Below are 21,055 nucleotides of genomic sequence, written 5' to 3' on the forward strand. Positions count from 1 at the left end.
GCAAGAAACGCTTGTGATACAGGGGCTTCCTTCACCTACTTCCAGGACAGTCTGCCTGCTGGGGGCTTCGCTAATATCATTAGAGAGGACAAGGCTGGCTTGCCGGTCTTAGGCTATAGCATGGTTTGCTTGTATGGGGAGTGTCAGTGTGAGAGTCTCTGTGTGGTTATGTGATGTGGTTTGGGGTAAGGCGGGATGTCCCCCCTTTGTATTTTTTGATTATTTTTGGACTGAGTAATAAAATTTTAGGGGCAGCCCCGGGTCCCAGATAAGTTCGGGTTAAAAAAAAAAAAAAAGAACCCCTTTTATGCAATGGACTTCAAACTGTGACATACGAACAACTTTTCATTCTACTTTTCCTAGGCCACTTGTAAGCTAATTCACCTCAAACCATCTACTGCCAATCCACTTGGCTGCCACCTCAGCCATGTTAGGGACCCTTTGTGGGGTCCACAGTGTGTGGGGCCCACCACCTATATTCTCTTTCCTCTTTCTCTCTCATCAAAATATGAAAGATTAAGCTCAAAGACACTTCCAAACACTTTAGGAACCTCCCGAATATCTGCATAAACACACCAAATCCAGTCATAACACTGTTGCCAACAATGACAACACCATATGCTCAACAGAGGGAATCACCTGAGAGTAAAAACCAAGATAGAAGGTCTGTTATCCAAAACCAGAAGGTGTTGTAGAATGGGTTTCGGACCTTTCGGTTGCTAATAGAAATCCAAAAAGCTCTATGTTAAAAGGTCAGTGGGACTGCTATTGTTTATTTTTTTGTTTGAGGTGGAATCCATTATTTCAATTCCGTAATGAAAAGAAGAAACGTGGGAGCCTTGGGCACTGGGTACGACCTTTTTTTAATGAAAAGAAGAAACAGCAGTCAATATTTTGATAGGTGCTGGGACTCAAATGACTGGGTGTAGATAGTTAACTCCAGCATCTAGGTAAAATGTGATATCAAAATTTTCTGGTAGAAGCTCAAATGATCATGTTTCGATTCTGGACCAGTACAATGAGTCGATGTCATCCGCACTGAAGGAGAGCACAGGCAACATTGTCTACTCAATTCAAGTTGACATTGAAGGGGAGAACGTAGCCTATTCGAGTGAGATTTCCATGGTAATTCCATTCATCATCTAGGTCCATCTGTGGACGTAAATGTATGGTTGAAAATTGGGGCATACATTCACTATTCCTATATTTATCCTGCTAGTCAGATATTGGATACATTTTAGTTTCCAGATGATAACTGGATACAAGTCAATCATCAATATATCCACTCCAAAAATATTTTATACCTGAACCAAAGGAGCCCTCGACCCACAACAGATAGAGTAGGATTTATTCAACCACATAGTTTGGGCTCCTAGAATATGGCACCTTCCCAAATTTTCGATATTGATATTCTTGGCTCTATCCCTTGGATAATTACATGTCTATATCCATACATAAATAATCCATGCCGAATAAAATACATACATAAATAATCCATGCCGAATAAAATAAATATGTGCATACAAGTATACAATCCTATACGCAATTCTGCTCATGTTCTGATATACAGTTCATAGTGAAGTTACTAGGAAATAATAGAAAATTTTTTGAGAAATGGAATTTATTCAGAGATAAATTAGTAAAAGGAAAAGAGAATGTAGAAAGGTCAGCAATAAATCATTGAGTGATTAACTTGCCTGGGCTTCAAAAGTAAAATTTTGTATCTGACTCAAATCACTATTATTGTGTGCAACAGGAGCTGATGGTGACTCTATTGATCCGTGAAAATGGTCAATACTCTTTCTCTCACTATCAGAGGAGAAACTTTCTAAGAAAAGGAGGTCAACACCATCTTCTACAGAAACTGAGTAGCTGCTGTCATTGCTCAAGTACACATACTTCCTCAAAAGGGCAGCATTCTGATGGATGAAGTAGATGTTAAAATGAATTCTAGAAGGATAAAAGATGGCTCTTATGGAATTAATATAGCATGTGTTAGTCATCCTTTTTTCTGCAGTGGAGACGAAACAAATTAAATTGCAACGACATGACTAATGGTAGTATGTTTTTAATCCTTTCCACACATTAACCAAATAAATAAAACCGAAAACAATCATCTTACAAATGTTTACAAGGCAATACCAGAATATGCAACACAACAATAGTTTACCTGCACAATGCATTCCAAACAAAAGGAACCAGAAGATCAATGTAGTATAGTCCAGGGACCATGGTCCTAGGTGACCCAGGCAAACTTCTTCACTCCAAGGACATGCAGTTCAGAACAGAAAAAATGACAGAAAAATGACTCCTTAGACCTCACTATGCACTTTTTCTAAAGAAAAGGAAGTTAATAATATAATTGTTTTTAAATAACAGCGAGGAATTTACTGATGTGTGAAGAGGGAATTACAGTAGCCCAAACAGTTGGCTCAAAATTGTTCACAACAATTAGATCAAATCCCACACATGATCTAATCGGTCAAGAGAAAGGAATTCGTAGAACTCCTTCTCAGCCTTCAAATACCTTTCAGGGACCATAGATCTACCATGGCACCATTCATTCCCTGACCTTGGCTTCCAACCGAATGAGCAACTCCTACGAAGCAAGATGTTATATGTGCCTAAGAATATGTGTAGATCTCCATCGACCCTCTGTATTGGAGGCAAGGTTCTAAAACTCAGGTTTCGACCAGCCAGAAACCGAGATATGGTGGAAACCTATGAATTTTTTCCCAGCCAACTCGAGTTGGTGGTTTCAAGGCCCAAAAATGCTTTTGTTTCTGATTTTTTGTATACAGCCTATTTTTGACATTCTAAACACCATGCATGAACTATTTTCACACAAAAAAAAAAAAAAAAAAAAACTTCAAAATGGTACTTGTGTTTTTGACCCAAGTTTGACAGTGTATATTGTTCTTGGACATTGGTGGAAACCAAGATAGGCACTTATTTATGTCTTATTTATGCCAAATATCATTTAATTGTTATTTCATTTACTTAAGATATTATTCTTAAATAACCAAATACCCCCCTATTTGAATCCAATAAAAATTGTTAAGAAATCAATTTCTAAAAGGATAAAAAGTGAACCCCCCCCCTAGTTCAAGAACAAAAACTGGATTTTCGACAGTAGGTGCAATTTTCAATTTTCTAATGCTGGGGTTTTTCTCAAATCTAAAAATTTCATAAATCTTAATATGGTAAAACATTGCTAAAAACCAAAAGTGCGAAAAAAATATTCATTTTGTTTTAATATCAAAAAAATATTTTCATTCGGAGCGAAGATTTCTTTGGAAATCCAAGATTGCATAAATCTGATTTATAAAGGAGTTATGTCCCGGTCAAACCTAATTTGGTATGCGTGAATGCTGTCAAAATCGCTGAAATCCAAGATTCCTTAAATCTGATTTATATTGAAGGAGTTATGTTCCGGTCAAACCTAATTTGGTATGTGTGAATGCTGTCAAAATCGTTCTAGAATCTAAAAATTATTTTCATTCAGAGCGAAGATTCTTTGGAAATCCGAGATTGCATAAATCTGATTTATGGAGGAGTTATGTCTTGGTTAAACCTAATTTGGTATGCGTGAATGCTGTCAAAATCGTTGAAATCCAAGATTGCTTAAATCTGATTTATATTGAAGAAGTTATGTTCCGGTCAAACCTAATTTGGTATGCGTGAATGCTGTCAAAATCGCTATGAATGAAAATATTTTTTAGATACCAGAACAAATGAATATTTTTCCGCACTTTTGGTTTTTAGCAATGTTTTACCATATTAAGATTTATGAAATTTTTAGCTTTGAGAAAAACCCCCGCATTACAAAGTTGAAAATTTCACCAACTGCCGAAAATCCAGTTTTTGTTCTTGAATTGGGGGGGTTGACCTTTTATCCTTAAAGAATTTGATTTTTTTTTTTTTTTAACTATTTTTATTGGATTCAAATAGGGGGTATTTGCTTATTATGAATGATTGAATGTTATTAGGCATAAATAAGTGATTGTCTTGGTTTCTGGCATAAATAAGTGTCTGTCCTGGTTCCTAGCCAGGTTTCCTCAAGTTTTGATGGGATAAGTGAAACTTATATAGGTGTTCAGGTCAAACTAGCGAAATATGGACAAAATTTGATCGAAACATTGTGAAACAGGTCGAAACTGGTCGAGTTAGGTCGAAACATGGGACTTTTTAAAGTCAATAACCATCTTGTCTCGGTTTCTTGCGAAACCAAGATATCTTGGTCGAGATTTAGTTCCATGATTGGAAATCACTAAGCAATGAAGGTCGCTAATCTCCTTCCACCACATCAGAAATGTTTTTCAAAACCCTCTAAATTCAAAATCCAGCCCCATCTGAAGCAAAAGCAGTTCAACTGCAATGGACTTCCTCTCACTAATTAGTCTGGACTATGTCCTCAAAACAGTCCTGTACTTGAAAAAAAAATGACTCCCCACACTGGATGGGCCCAGATTTCCTATAGATGACCCACTAAAACTCGGTTTCACCTACTCCCTTAGTTGGGCTTCCATTTTCCTTCCCAAAGCTGAGGGAGGCCTCGGCTTGTGCAGGATTAGAGATTCCAATGTTGCTGGTATCCTCGAGCTTATTTGGAGACTCGCTTCCAAACATGATAGCATCTGGGTCAATTGGGTCTATTCTTTCCCCCTCAAGGACAACCCCCTGTGGACTACTCCCCAACCCTCAGACTCCTCTTGGGTCTAGAGAAAAATCCTCCTTCTCAGGCCCATTGCTTTTAGAGCCTCTCTCTAGGATCTTTGATGGGTCTTCCACTTCCCTTTGGCTTGACCATTGGCACCCTATGGGTGTTCTTTTCTCTGTAGTCGGTGCAAGAGTAGTTTACTATCCGAGTATCCCTAAGCACTCCTCTATAGCCTCCATTATCTCCCAAGGATCTTGGTCTGTTCCTCCCTCCTTCCCCCTTGCCGTATCCCCCATCTGGACCTCCCTTCCCCACCCCCCTTCCTCCAACCCCTCCCTCCCTCCCTCCCTCCTTGACTCAATCTTGTGGCTCCCCTACCCTTCTGGCCACGTCAACTCCTCCTTTGCTTGGGACTTTGTCAAAGTCCATGCCCCCTCCGTTCCTTGGCGCAAGCTTGTTAGGTTTAAAGTCATACCCCCAACCATAGTTTCATTGTTTGGAGAAACTTTACCCAATGCCTTCCCACCCAGTCCTTCTTTATGCACAGACGGTTACCCGTTCCCCCCTCATGTGTCCTTTGCTGGAATGGCCTAGAGGACATTGACCACCTCTTCTTCTCTTACCCTTTTGCATCCTCAATTTGGAAAAAAACCCTTGCTAGTTGCTGGCCTCAACCCAGATGATCTTTACCCTTTTCCAGGGAGTAGCTTTGGATGGACATGTCTTTCTCAAGCAACTTGATTTGTGACTCCGTGGGTAAGCTTTTTTTTTGGGCTACTACCTACCACATTTGGATGGAGCAGAATCTTCGTAGATGGACTTCCAATTCTCGTTCCTTAGATTTGATTTGGAAAGCCATCTTTTTTTTGTGTTAGCTCCAAGCTCCACTTGTTTCCTCACAGCTCTGTATTTGATTCCCCAGGGAATTGTTGTCTCCTGGGGCTTCTCTCTCTCTCTTCCTGCTTCCCTTTCCCCCTCCCGGTAGGGCCGGGTGATTTGTAAAGTTCCCCCCTTTCTCCTTGTGTATCTGTAATGCCTCAGAATTTTGAAAGCCTAAAAGTATTGATAAATAATTAATTATCTACTCCCAAGGGTATTTTCATAATTTTACACCTCAGGAGCAATTCCATAAATTCACGATTATTCTTTCCTAAGCACATATGCTTTGGCTACCAAACATCATAGGTTAGGTCAATTTTAGGGTTAGGATAATGGGAAGGGGTCTTATATGGTAAAGCTAGGCAGGTGTAGGGGAGTCTAATGAACTAGGTTTTATGGGTTTTGGATGAGTGGAAGTAGGTTAGATGGATTTAGGCAGCAACTGGGGTTAGAGTTTTGGGTTTTGGGAAAGAGGGAAGTGAGGGTTTCTAGAGTTTTAAGTGTTCTAAGGTGGGGGCTTTGGATCGAGTCCTCCTAGGGTCCAGATAAACACTTGGCCAAAGTATGGAGGGTTTTTAGTGGCTGAAATTGGCTAGATGGATTTTTAGGGTTTTGGGCAATTAATGTGGGGGATGAGAGTTATTAGGGTTTTGATGGTAGGATGGGGATGAAGTTAAGGTCGAGTGGAGGGAATGCTATGAAGGTACTGTAGTCAAAATATTGATAGATTCTGATGGTGGAATAGTGTTGGACAGAATGTGAAGGTTTAGGGTTTAATGGATCGATAGTTTTAATGGAGTATTGGCAATGAGGATCGATGGGCTGGGTTTAGAGGATTAGGAGAAGAAGGGGGATGGCTGATAATAGTAACCTCTTACTTGGAGTTGCAGGTCTTCAATGGCAGCAGCTTGAAGACAAGTAGCAGGTCCTCCGATCTACAAGATGCAAGGAGTTAACTGGAGATCCACCAGTCCCTTCACCTTGATATGACTCACAAGGCAACACTCGATAGAGCAGAGAAGCAGCAAGCAAGAGATTGATTTTTTGAATTCTGAATTGTGGGGGAGCCTCCCACGATCTACTTTATTTATAATATGGCCAATGACCTAATTCCTATTCAGCCTAGGAGTTTTATCACTAGGCTGATTCCTAATACAAGTCACTCCCTCTATAGAAATCTTGTAGGGGTGTGGAGACTAAAAAAACAACTTTAAAAAAAAAAAAGAATATTCCCTAAGCAATAAAAGAATAAAAATCACTTAAATTGGACCATGGTTTGAACCGGTTCAATTTAAGTTTACAAATAGACTAAAAATAAACTAAGTATGGAAACTACTAATGCAAAATTAAACTAAGGCTCCAAACACTCGGCCCTACTCCCAGGGCTGCTGCTTCTTCTTCTTGCGGATGTAGGCCCTTGGATATGCATCACATGCCGCCATGTGCAACTTCAGAAATTAAATATGATTTTGTATATCCATTCGAGCCCTACAGTTTCTAATTCTGGTTCAGGTTATATCTGCCCATATAGCTCTCTGTTTTGGGCCTGCGGCATACTTGTTAGCTGCTGATCATTGACTCCTTTGCTGGGACTGTTATATGTCTATTATGGGTACTGTTGGGGTTAGTTTACTTGTGAATTAACCTTATATAAATACTACTCAATTAATTTATAGATCTGCAATCCTGTAGGGATAGCATGTATGTACATGTGATGAGAATTTATTTATTTTTTTGGATTAAAAAAAAATTCATTAACCAAAGGAAAGAAAGGGGGGGGGGGGGGAGAGGGAATTACAAGCACGAGCCAATAACAAAGCCCTGCCTAATCAGGGCAAGGAGCCAAGGACTTACAAAAAAAGGGGAAGATCTGCAACAAAAATAGTGCACTAAAGAAAGGGGAGACGCCTGCACTAAAAGCAACCAAAGCCATTCATTGCAAAACAAACTATCCAGGATCCATTAGCTCACGACAGAGGGCATGACCTCTAATATCCGAGCTTAGAGGCACAATACTCTCCGGGCAAGGCAAGGAATAGGCAATGTAGGGGCGATTCTTAGGAAAAGGAGGGGAGCTAGGGTTACGGCGGTGAAAAACTCGAAGGGACAGGGGGACAATAGACTGGGGCGCAGAGGGGGGCAACCGAATGTTGGAGTTTAGGCCCAAACGTGGGCGAGCCGGAACGGACGGGTTATAGCAATGAGTCGAATGGCTAGAAGGAGCTGGCACATTAAGACCAGCAGGATCAGCCAAAGGGAAGCAGGCGGTGGGCTGGGCCCATAGTTGTTAAGGCACCTAGGCGAATCAAGGCGACCGAAGGGGTTGGAAAGCAAGGCGACACCAACAAGGCGACCAAGGCGACACCAGAATTCAAGGCGAGGGCAAGGCAACGCCTTGACAACTATGGCTGGGCCAAAGAGGGAATGGCCAAAGGAGTAGGGACTACAGGAGGGTCCACTCTAGGGGGAGCAGTAGGGGATCGAGGGACTAAAAAGGATTTGACTTTCCCTTTGAGGAAGGGGGTAATCCCCAGGCTCAAAGGGTCAGGTCTGGGAGAAAACGACAAAGGATGGTTGTTGGGAAGCGAGACGGCAAGGAGAAGGAGAGGGTCCCCAAACTGCAAAAGGGTTTCAGATTGCTAGGGCAAGGGAAGATCAATCGCCAAAGAATGCGATCTTATCACAGTCTCCTTTTCAAGATCGACTGCATTGATCTCCGATAGGTAGCGATTGGTTGAAGCACTTTGATCCCATAAGTTTGAGTAAAACCATTGGCCACAAGACTTGCTTTATATCTATCAATAGTATCATCCATCTTCTGCTTGACTACAAACACCTAATCACCCACTTACAACAAGTCCCAAGTATTATTTTTCCCTAAGGCTTTCATCTCTTCCACCATAGCTACTTTCCATTTTGTGTCTACAAAGGCTTCCTACCACTTCTGTGGAATAGAAACAGAGGAAAAAGAAGACACAATAGGAAGGAGAAAGAGAATCATAGGAAACAACATGAGATATAGGATGTTGGGTACATTTTTGAGTACCTTTACAAACGAAAATAGGTAACTATTTAGCAGATGGAGTAGAAGAATCCTTAGCAGATGGAGTAGAAGGCTCTAGCTCAAAGGATGGCGATGGGATGAGTAAAGGTGCCACAGTGGTGGTGGTTTCAACTTGCTTTTTAGGAGTTTGAGTAAAGATACGAAGACTTAGGCAGTCAACACTACCCTGAATTTTTTCAACCTGTCATCTAACAGAACCAAGAGTAAGCTGCTCACCCTGAATTGTATCCAAAGAAGGCCCTTCTTGAACATGAACCTGATCCGGCACCTGCTCCCCCTGAAGAGGAACAAGGGAAGGAGGAGCAACAGGTAATGTTGGCACATCTGCACAAGCCAAGTCAAACTCCCCCTAAAGAGGTGACAATGAATAGTATGTTAAGGACTCATGAAAGATGATGTCCATGGAGACTAGCACACATCAGGTTGGAGGATGTTAGCATTTCTACCCTATTTGAGTTGCAAAATAACCACCCAAAAAAATATACCTGACACCACGAGGATCCAACATCCCATGACAATGATGATTGCGAGCATAGCAAACACAACCGAAAACCTTTGGGGGAATAATATAGGAGGAGGACCCTTGTAGGACATCAACTGGAGCACAAGAGGCCAGAACCTGAGTGGGCAAACGATTGATCAAGTAGGCAGCAGTAAGAACAGTGTCACTCCAAAACTGGGAAGGAGCATTGCGGTTAAACATCAAGGCACGGGCCATTTCAAGAAGGTGGTGGTTTTTCTCTCAGCTACCCCATTATGAGGAGGTGTGTCAACACAGCTGGTTTGATGAAGGATTCCATGATCCGCCATATATTTTTTAAATTGCCCTTCCATGTATTCTCTGTCATTGTCACTACAGAGAATTTTCAAAGTGGCATTGAATTGAGTTTGAACTAACTTGTAGAAAATTTGAAAACACCGAAGACATCATTGTTGTGCTGCATCATATACACCCAGGTAGTGCGACTATGACAATCAATAAAAATGCCAAACCATCTATGGCCAGAAATAGAGGCTTTTCGGGCAGGGCCCCATACATCAAAATGAACAATATGAAAAGGAGAAAGAGTTCTTTTATTTAATGGGGAATAACTAAAACGAGCCTGTTTAGCCAAAACACGGGCTTCACAAAAAAAATCAAAAAAAATCTTTATTACAATTTTTAACCAACTGGGGAAACAAATGAGTAAAGTCCCAATGAGGGATGGCCTAGCCTACGATGCCACTGATATAAGTCTAAAGAGACGGAATGCAACTGATGAGCGTGAGAGAGAATGAAAGCAAAAGTCTGTGAACCACTATCAAGCAAGTAGAGACCACCATGCACTTTACCAACCCAATTGTCTTCCCTGACACCAGATCCTGTAAGACACAATGGGAGGGAAAGAATGTTACTTTGCAATTTAGGTCCTTAGTAAGGCTACTAATAGACAATAAATTAATAGAGAAAGAAGGAGCACGCAGAACAGAATTTAAGGTAAGACTAGGAGAACAACAAACATATCCCTTTCAATATATAAAAGAAAGAGACCCATTTGCCACTAGGACAGTATCTTTCCCAAAAGGAGAGTACTGGTCAAAAAGGGTAGAAGAACCTATCATATGGTCAGTGGCACCGGAGTCAATAATCCAAGGACTGGAGACTGCCGATGCACAATGACTACCAATAGAAATATCTTAGGCAAAGTTAGAAACAGAACTAGAAGTGGCAGCAGGTGTAGAGGACTGGGCAGCGGAGGCAGATGAGGCCTTTAACATTCAACGGAAAGCTTGAAGTTCTTCGAGAGATAGACCAGTGTCTGTAGGAGGGGCTGCAATGGTATCAGTGTGATTTGCCTTAGCAGTAGGCTGACAATGGCCCTTGCCACCACCACCTTTTTTACGATTCGCTTCAAAATCAGCAAGCTTCCCGTGTAACTTCCAACAAGTGGCCTTAGTGTGCCACAGCTTACCAAAATGTTCACATTTGACAAACTCCTTAACAGCCTTGGAGGTGTCAACAGTAGTAGTACTCAAACCGGACCCAGTATGTAAAGCTGATCGATCTGAAGGTGGAGGGTGGAGCATAATTGAATGGCGGCGATCCTCAATATGAACCAATGCATAAGACTGCTCCATGGTAGGAAAAGGATCTCTGCTGAGAATCTGTACTCTAATCTGATCATATTCGACATTGAGACCAGCCAAAAAATCATAAACTCGAATTTTGCCAACATGTTTGCGGTAGGTAGAACTATCAATGGCATTGGTGGGCTGAAAATCCGAGTAATGATCAAGTTCCTGCCAGCAATTACGAAGCTCTGTATAATATTGGGAGACAGATAACTCATTTTGTTTTGTATCATGAATCTTCTTCCATAGTTCATACACTTGAGCATCATTCCCAACTTGAGAATAAGTGTCCTTGGAAGCTTTCCATATTTGGGCAGCAGTGTCCAAGAGAAGATAACCCGGTGCCACAGTAGGATGCATAGAGTTAAGAAGATGAAACATCCCCATGGAGTGATGGGAGAGCCAACGATCCTGAGCAGGACCTTCTTGATCAGGTTTAACAAAGGTACCTGTAAGATGTCCTGTAAAGCCGCGGCCTACAATGGTTAGGTAAGTAGATCGAGACCACATCAGGTAATTGGTCCCATCTAACTTGATGGTATTTGCTGCGAAAGGAAGGTACTCATTATGACTAGAACCATCTGATCCAGACGAAGTTGTAGTAAGATCAGACATAGTGACAAAAGAGTGAAGTCAATCGAACTGCTTAACCATTGAAGAAATCGAGCCTAGAGATGGGATTTGGAATTCCCACCAATCTCACTGTCAAATAGGCCAAAAAATGGATCGAGCCTTCCTCTGGTAGGGGCAAATATATCCTCCAAAAATCAGCACTTTCTGATGAGCCAATGAAAAAACCTAATTTTGTGTCAAAATTAGGTCAAAATCCTGATCTGGATAAATCGCAAGGATGAATCTGAGTTCTTCTTGATTCAATTCTGCAGTCTTCAAACAGGAGTAGATGTTGACCAATAGCAGCAGAAAAAAAAATCTCCAAAAGAGGCAAAATTCGATCTTCAATATAGGAAGAAATTGATCTTCATAAAAGAGGAGAATTGCCGGCAGAATCTGGTCAGCACCTGTAATCTTCAATCAATCATAATCTGGAATGAGGTAGGATGAAGGGCAGCATCTAGATCTTGAAGAGATCACCTCATAGTGCTTCCCTGAAGGGTTGAGAAGAGCCGAAAGTGAAGGAGAAGGGTTGTAAGGGAGTTGCGGTAAGAAAAAAAAGGGTTAGGGTAAAGTCGTGGAGAGCAAGGAAGGGGAAGAAGAAAGGGAAAAAACAAAAAAAAACTTGGAGGCTGCAACCTAGATCAGAATCCTGGCTTTGATGCCATGTTAACAGCCAATAGGACTGAATGCTTGAGTGATCAATAAAATCATCAAGCCTCTTTATTTATAATAAAAGAGGAGAGACAATCATTACAATAATACCCCCCCTCATAACCGACTCTAACTGATGAGTCGGCTGTGGGAGAAAACCCCAGAATGCCCTTAAGGCTACATAACTCAACAAATTCGTTCACATGTCAAGGTAAGTGGAGTATAGTGGGTGTACATCACAGTTGTGTGGTATGGTTGATTTTAGTTCTATTTGGTATGCTTGTTGTTGAAATATGTTAATATATGGTGATTTGAAATTGTGATCATGAGTGATATGTGGTTATGTGAGTAATATCCTGTTTTGTGTGATGTATAATTGTGGAAGTGGTGCCTAAGGGCTAGTGATTATTGCTTGGATGCTTTTGCATGAGTGTTGACATGTTATATCTAAAGAATGTGGTGATTAAAGAGTGAGTGTTTCAGGGTAAATAGACTGCACCGTGTCGATGGAGAGTCATAGCCACCAGAAAGAGTGTCCCATGGGCCCACAGAAGCATCCATAGTCAGAGAGTGGATGACAACGGGGATATACACATAGTCACAGAGTGGGCGACAAAAAGGTATATACAGTCACAGAGTGGGTGACAATAGAGAGTGATTGCAGTGGGGCATGTTTCTCTCATGTTATGGGCAGTGGCAGCCTGTTTCCCTCAATGCCAGCTAGAGTGATAAAGAGTGGTTAAATTTAAAAGTGTTTTGTGAAAGTGTTGTTTTTGAAAAAACGAAATGAAGTTTTGTTTAGTCGCTTTGTTTGGTTGTTGTTTCTGTGTTGTAATCTTATTATATTCGGTCTTACTGGGTTGTTCAGCTCACCCCTTATTTTTATGACATCACAGAGGAATGAGGCGGAGGTATGCTTTTTAGTGGGGAGTTCAGGGGCGACTCAAAGACTTATTTTCTTAGTTTGTTATTTTATTTTATTAGATGGATGTAGTAGGGAGCGCTTTGAGATGTACACACTGATAAATTGAATTTTTGGAGAATATTCGTAGGGATAAACTTTAGACTGCCACCAGTAGGAGTCATTTGAGAATTTAAGCTAATGGTTTGAATATTTTATGTTTAAGAGTTAAATTTGATGAATTATTGTGAATGATCTTGTTTGGATTTTACCGATCGTTTGATCAGTGCCCGTGAGGGCTGAACCCCTACCTATATCTAGGTTCGGTCCTGACAGTATCCTTCCCCCCCTCCCTTGCTCCCTCCCTTTTCGGGGTTTTGATAATGAATTATTTATTCACCAAAAAAAAAAAAACTCAGTTTCACCACTCCAACCAGATGAGTCCATAACACCTCTCTTCCATCCCTGGTAATATTAGTGATGCAATCCTGGACCACAAAAACCCTTATTCTGGGCCGTTGTGGACCCACCAAAGTAAAGGAATCTCATATAGTATTGAATAGTATGTTCAATGGGTAAATATTTGGAGGGCCTGGACCCCTTGAAATAAAAGAAAACAGATTTCAGGACTGTATTGTAATTAAATGTGAAAGACAAGGTTAATTTGGTATTTCAGCAAGGTATGGTAGTAATACTGATGCTATTGCTGAAGCTTTTGGCTTTCCCCTGGCTTTGGATCAATTAATGTTGGATCTTGACCTGGAACAAAACGAGGGTAAGTGAGGTAATTTTAATTCTATTTTCTTTATGATATGGAATTTTTTCGATATGAAACTCGAAATGAAACTATTGGCTCTCAAACGGACTTTGCAATGGCTGGGGAAAAGACTCGGGTAGTGCTTCTTCAACCGGTTTCTGAAACGCTTATGCACCTGAATTTGCTCGATTCTGAACTTGAACTCCCTTCCCTTTCCTTTGGGCGTGATCTATGAGTGAGCTCTCTCAATTGACATGAGTGGTTTCCTTTGTCTTGATGGAGTAATGTGTTTCTCATTGATTCAGTCTGAGAGCCCCTAGCTTTAGCATTCCCTGTGTTCCCTTGCTCACCTCGAGTGAGCTCTCTCGTTGCGAGTGTGCCTCTTCCCTGGGAATGAGCGAGCGGAAGCCTAGATTATGCGAGGCATGGCTCTTCCTTCCAGTTCCGAAAGAAAATAAATTGTGTCAAAACTTGGAAACAGCCTCTCCTGCACAACAGGGGGTAAGGCTGCGTACATTTGCCCCTCCCAGATCCCGCAGTAGCGGGAGCCTCGTGCACTGAGTAGCGGGAGACCCAGACCACAAAGAACCAGGTCCAAGTCAGGCTTTCAATTCAGCTAGGATAACTAGGGAATTTATGTTTTAATTTGCGGTTATTTCTGTAATTTGAAACTTATTTTATTTTTATTAGAATAAACTTCTGTCGATAGTAAGAGATTTAGTTTCAAAGTCTATTTCAGTTTATGTACGCTTAGGGGTTAGTTTTGAGTTATTTATATCCAAGCATGTATCCATCGAATTACGGAATTGAGTGAATGAATTTAACGACTTTTCTCAGTTCCTTATGCGTGTGTGCCGACTGCCGAGGCTGTGACTGGTTCTTCTTCGTCGTCTTCTTCTTCTCCTCTATTCAACCCCATATTCTCAGGTTGGATCTCTCGTCCTTTCTCTTGTCTGCTGTTTCTTCTGTTCTACTTCTTCTTTATTACCCTTGTCTGTTTCTTCATCTATTCTAGTTGTTCCATTTTGAATTTAAAGACAGTAGTCCAACCTGTTCTACAACTGGGCAGCACCCTATTTTATCGACAACTTTCAGCTTGCTAGCATAAAACCACTGTATATGATTATCTACTGATCTGGTTGGCATAAACCTCTGTATCTGATTATCTACTGATCTGGTTGGACCCAAATTTCATATCTTAGCTTTGTTTGCCTATTTCTCTTGAATTCTAGTGATAACTATGAGTTGCTAAGCCAGCATAATCCTATCTACTGTTAATACTCTGTTTCTGGTTTTCAATTACCCATTGCACCTTGATATCCATATTAAAATACCGTTTGCAGACCTGGAATACACCTAAGAACCTACGCGATCCTGTTGTTGAAGTCTCAGACTTGTTTGAGACTGAGTTGAGAAGTTACAGTTCAGTCGTTGGTATGGGTTTAGCGCGAGTTCGCTTTCTATAGTGAAGAAGAAGAGAGATGTTCTTCATGGGAAAACGTTCTCTGAGCCACCGGGTAGGGAACACTAACGCTTTTTCTCTATCTCTCTCTTCCTCATATGAAATGATTTCGCCACCCTCCAAAGTATGACATCGCTTCCTCGTCCCTCTTTGGTGTCCTCTTCTATGCCGCTTGGGACCAGAACCCTTATTATTTGCACAAAAAACCTTCCCTTCTTAAGTTGTTCCGGATATATCCCCTTCTTTCCTGGAATTTCAGAATCAAGTCAATCAACCTTATCTTTAAAATGTATCTACTCTTCTGTTCTAGGTACTGTTTACCTCTTTCAGAGAGGTCATAAACAGTTCTGAATATTTACGAAACTGCCACCACTCATTCAATTTGAGTTATGTGTCACTTGTGGGCCCATAGCGACCATAATTTAGGGTTTTTTAACCCGGGGTTGCATTATATGGGTTTATAAAAGTCCTAATTGCATATACTCATCCAAAAAAATCCAAATCATTTATGATACATCAAACTTTTGAAACTTGCAAATTAAAAATGAAAAAGAAACAGAAAAATATAGAATATGACCATGAGAGAGGGAAAATTGGAAGAGGGGGTAAGGAATGAAGAAGCATACGGAATCAGTTCAGGGCAAAAGTACCTCTATTTTTACATTCATGAACCGCAGCTTCTTACCACATCCAACAACAATAATGGGCAGAAATCTAAAAGCTGATGTTTCTTTCAGATCGATTTCCTCACTTAAACAGATTGTGCCCCCACAGCCATCATATGTGTATCCATCTACCCCGTGGGCATCAGCTATTAACTGCCTATATGGTGACAGACGCACCACATCTTCCCTCTGCTTGTATATAAATGATGAGAGTAATATGCAGTTCTTTCTATTTATAGGATCATTCTTAGGATCCAGCATATCCTCTCTGCCTGTCACTGCTCCCAAACTTGGCACAAAAAACTCACCTACAGCAAGAAGAAAGTCCAGAACAACAAGAACTCGAGGCTGCTGCACGCGAACCACAAATGACCTTGAAGAAGACCGTAGTCTGTAGTCCATTAACAACATAGTTGAATTTGGGAAATCCATGTCAGAAGCAACTTCAGAGTTCATCTTCACAGAAGCACTTTTACTAAGAGAAACAGGAAGACATTGTCCAGATACATTAGAAGAAGATCCAAGCATCAGGCGCATTTCAGGTTTTGTATCAGGACGACTATCCACAATGGAAAATAAAGGAATAGTTACATAAAAATCTGTTTCAGACAATGAAGTCATACGGTATGACACCCAAAGACCTTCTACCTGCAAAACATTAAAAAAAATAAATAAATAAATCAAATGAAGACATAGGAGTTCCTACTCAGCACATGTAAAAATAAATAAAATCAATTTGAAATGAGACATCATTCTTGATCAAAAAGGCATGACCGATTGCCATGGGACAAGTGAAATACTCACAGCAATGTGAGCTAGAGGTGATTCCTCGTCAATGCAACTACACAACTCCAGTAAAGCAGAGTTGACTTCAACTGCTGCGATAGTAACAGTACGTGACAGGAAGATCTGACTATTAATATTGACTTTGTCAGCTAGCATGCGTATCGTATCATTTGGATCAGATATATTGCTGCGGAAACTGGGAGGAAGCTTCGGCTCTTCGTTTATATTCATGTATGAACAATCGAGAATAACACTATATTCCTTATCAGACATCACAACATGCAATGAACCAACCTAGCCAACATTGATTAAAAAGGATCAATTCACAAAACCGTTAACTTCCAAGATCAATAGGAATTAAGAAATAAAAAGGCATTGAACCACATTAAAAAATGCAATTACAACTTGAGAATTTTATTGAGCATAGTGTCATCAAGGTTGAATAGGTCCATAGCATCTGTGGAGGATCACCAGAGAAAAGTCAACAGATATACCGTTAACAGTGGGACCCATCCTTCAATGGTTACCATTGCCAAGCTCTGGTCAACCATGATACCATTTTACTTCTCGATTACAGGGAGAAAGGGAGAGATGATGGGAAGGGGCAAATTCATGACCAAAAACATTAGCAGAGTATTGATTAAATAATCAATCAATTCAGCACCTCCAATTTTTTCCACATATTTTCCCAGTTACTATGACCATCTCAAGATGTCACAAATTAGTTCAAATGAAATTACAACAAAAATCAAACATAAGTTTCCTCACAGATACATATGGCAGGAGTGGATATTATTTGCATGTAATCCAGATAGATACTCAATAAAAATTTGATTAGCAGCTTCCAACCAAAGCAAGTTAACTATCTAGATGCTTTGTCAGAAAATAAAATATAGAATGTCGCATAGTTGTCAAGGTGACTAGACGACCCAAGGTGGTGAAGGGGTGCCAAGGTGCTCGCCTAGGTGTCGCTACACACCCTTGGCACGCATTATATGAAGTATAGCAATGATATAATTATGCTTAGATGCTACATCAAGAATCAACATTTAAGTAACATCAAGAATGAATGTACAAGCCATATCAATGCAATATGATAAAATTATACAAAGACTTAATATTAGAAAATCGACATATAATAAACAAAGTATAAGATACAATATAAGCATATTCATCAAAAAACAATAAGAGGGATAATAAAAATAAAAATAAAAAAACAGATATAAAAATAAGGCATCTGCCTAGGCCACAAGGAGGGCAAGGCATCCAAGGCAACGCCGAGGTGACCAAGGTGGTAGCCTTTCCTGAATCCAATAAGGCAGGTTGTCGCCTTGGACCCTCGATTGCACCCGGACACCTAGGCAAAGCCTTGACAACTATGGAATGTAGAATACTTGAGATAAGACAATCACCTTAACTTCAACAGAAAATGTTGGAACTTTCCTGAAAACATCCCTCAAACTGCGGCGTACATAAAAATGAAGCCCTTGTGCTTCTTGTATCATCGGCTTCCCTATATGACTATCGACTCCGACAGCCACGTTGATTCCGACTATCTGCAGCATTAATTTTTCTTATTTGGAATGACTTACAACTTCATTAAAAGAAGGAAAGAGAGAAAAATATAGGCCCCTGTACTAACTTGAAGAAAAAGACAGAAAATCCCACCATACCAAACCACCAGGCAAATCACCCCATAAGGGGCATTTACTTAGCACGCAAACAGCCAAGCCTCATAGGATTTCCATAGGTAACATGTGAGAAGGAGCATATAACAATTTAGCAGACCAATAATTGCAAGAGGGAGTTTTAAAGAGAACATACCTCAACGTGAAGAACATCAAGATGAACAGCCGAAGGATCATTGTCTGGGCAGCCATGCCAGCTGAATTCATTTCTCACTTGTAGCTGGCCCAACTCAAGTTGCAAGAAACTGCAACAGTGAAGAACACTTTAAATCACAATATATATCTAACAACAAAGTGACAAACAGAGAAAAAAGAGTAATAACCTAATAGGCTAATAATACAAGATAAATGGTACCTGCTAAGTTATGTAACCCGATAAGGGTACTTTGGGCATTTCACTTTGTTATTTTTTTTCTTATTTCTCTCCATAGCTATCATAGTTGGCTATGGAGGGTATATTGTAAATCTGTTCCTATTAATGAAATCTATATATAGAGGGCTGAGGAGAGACACAACTCACTTAAGCCATTCTCTCAATTCCTGTCTTGCTAACAGTACCCAACAGAAACAATACCATAAAACATGAGAAGTCTAGAAGCAAACAATAAAAAAGACTTTCTCGTGGCTTATCATGTACTCGAGGTCATACTTGATACAAGGCCGAAGTTATGCATGTCCTTCCTCACCACTTCTCCTCGGGTCATTTTAGGCCTTCCCCTAGGTCTTTTAGTTCCTTCAATCTGAATCAAATCACTCCTCCTTACTGAAGAATCCCAAGGCCACCGTTGAACATGGCCATGCCACCTCAAACAACTTTCTCGTAGCTTATCATTTATCGGGGCTACTCCCAAATCAGCTCAATTATAGTCATTCCTTAATTTATCCTTCGTAGTTTTTTCACACATCCATCTCAACATCCTTATCTCTGCTACAATCAGTCTATCCATATTTATCCATATGATGCTTCTTAACTGCCCAACATTCTGCACCATACATCATAGTCGGTTGTATGACTGTACTCTAAAATTAGTCTATCCACATTTATCCATATGACGCTGATGCAAATCCAAGAAGGAAGAAGAAGAAGAAGAAGAAACCCTGAACTTAGGGTTTAAATAGGGAGCCGTAGGCTAGGATTTCCATTTTTCCATACTTAGTTATTTTTCTGTTTTTTAGATTGAACCGGCTTAAATTGGTTGCATCCAATTGGTTCAATTGGTCTAATTTAAGTGAAATGTTCCTATTGGCTAATAGGTTCTTATATCCTATTGGCTAGTATGGAATCTTCACTTAAGTTAATTGTTCTAAGTTAGATTCTTTTATTTTTAAGTTAGTAGGGGTAGTTAAGTCATTACACTGTTTTAAGTAATTAATTAGACTTAAACCTCTCCCTTCCACGTTTTTGTGAAAGAGAGGTATTTAATTTATAGTAGGAATTGGCCTATGGCCTTATTATAAATATAAGAGATTGTGGGAGGCTCCCCCACAATTGAAATTTGAAAAAAAAGCCCTGTTTTCTGCTGCTGCTGCTCCTTGCTCTTTAAGAGTGTTTGTATCCTTGTGGGTACATCAAGGTGGAAGGGTGGGTGGAATCCTGCGACTCCTTACGCCGTGACGGCTGGGAGGGTCTCTCATTCGAAGGTGGCTTCATCCTTCTTCAATCAAGCTGCTGCCAGTGGAATCTAGTAGTAAGTTTGCTCTTTAATTTCTGTTTTTCCATTCATTCTCCCTCCCTATCGATTTCCCTTAAACCCTAGATCATCTAGGTTATTTTTAATACTCATCACCCATCTGAATTCAATCAGATTCAGACCATAGCTCCATCACACTCCTGCCTATACTCGATCTCAGTTACTACCCTTTTCCATCACTCTAAACCCTAACTCCCCATTAATCACTATAAACCTAAGAAACCCTAATTTCAGTCCAGACCTATTCAGCCATAAGAAAACCTTTCTGCTGCAGCCGAACCTTCCCCCTAGTCCCTCTAACACTCGACCTTAACCCCTGCCCCTGAATCCTACTGTAAACCCTAGTTTTGGCTATTTTCTTAATTTTAAAAACCCGAAACCCTAACCCTAAATCTACAGAATTTTGAAACCTAGCCAAATCCAGATATTTTTATACCATAATGACCCTCTAAACCTGCAGATTAAAACCCTACAAACCCCATTCCCAAATTCCCATCCTAAACCCTAATTTTGCCCTAAAACAGCCCCTAATCAGCCCTAAACAGCAGGCTTAACCAGAGCTTGATTCTACCTGGCTCCTAGTAGGATTATTTCCTATTCTAGGACTACATTAGACGCTTCTTAACTGCCCAACATTCTACACCATACATCATAGCCGGTTGTATGACTGTACTCTTAAAATTTCCTTTAAGCTTTAAAGGAATATATTGATCACACAACACTCCAGATGCACCTCTCCACTTCATCCATCATATTTTAATTCTTTATGAAACATCATCCTCGATATCACCTGTATTTAGATTGAACCCAAATACCTAAAATAATCACTTTGCGGAATCTCCCTCTCATCAATTTTCACCATCTCATTTTCCATCCTAGTGTAACTTTAGTTACACACCATATACTCCGTCTTTGTTTACTTGTCTTAAAAGCTTTTGATTCCAAGGTTGATATCCAAAACTCCAACTTAGCGTTACTCCTTGCTTTTAACTCATCCACCAAAACAATATCATTAGCAAAACACATACACCACGGAGCTCATCTTGAATGTCCCTGACTCCCCGGTTAAATCATCCATGACAAGCACAAACATATAAGGGATTAAGGTTGATCATTGATGTAAC

At 40.3% G+C, this 21,055-nt stretch overlaps 1 protein-coding gene across 2 annotated transcripts in view; it reads right to left on the minus strand.

Moving 5' to 3' along the window:
* The window catches only part of LOC122658659, a 218,728-nt gene that overhangs the window by 117,227 nt on the left and 80,446 nt on the right, over positions 1-21,055 (minus strand). For both annotated transcript variants that reach the window (XM_043853701.1, XM_043853700.1), the window contains exons 31-35: positions 18,377-18,485; positions 17,965-18,108; positions 16,571-16,846; positions 15,752-16,414; positions 1,698-1,919 (exon numbers count right to left, since the gene is read on the minus strand). In XM_043853701.1, the coding sequence (XP_043709636.1) occupies positions 1,698-1,919; positions 15,752-16,414; positions 16,571-16,846; positions 17,965-18,108; positions 18,377-18,485 (1,414 nt within the window). The remainder of the gene's footprint in view (positions 1-1,697; positions 1,920-15,751; positions 16,415-16,570; positions 16,847-17,964; positions 18,109-18,376; positions 18,486-21,055) is intronic.

The sequence above is a fragment of the Telopea speciosissima genome, chromosome 4 (genome assembly GCF_018873765.1).
Source record: "Telopea speciosissima isolate NSW1024214 ecotype Mountain lineage chromosome 4, Tspe_v1, whole genome shotgun sequence".
NCBI classification, from domain to species: Eukaryota; Viridiplantae; Streptophyta; class Magnoliopsida; order Proteales; family Proteaceae; genus Telopea; species Telopea speciosissima.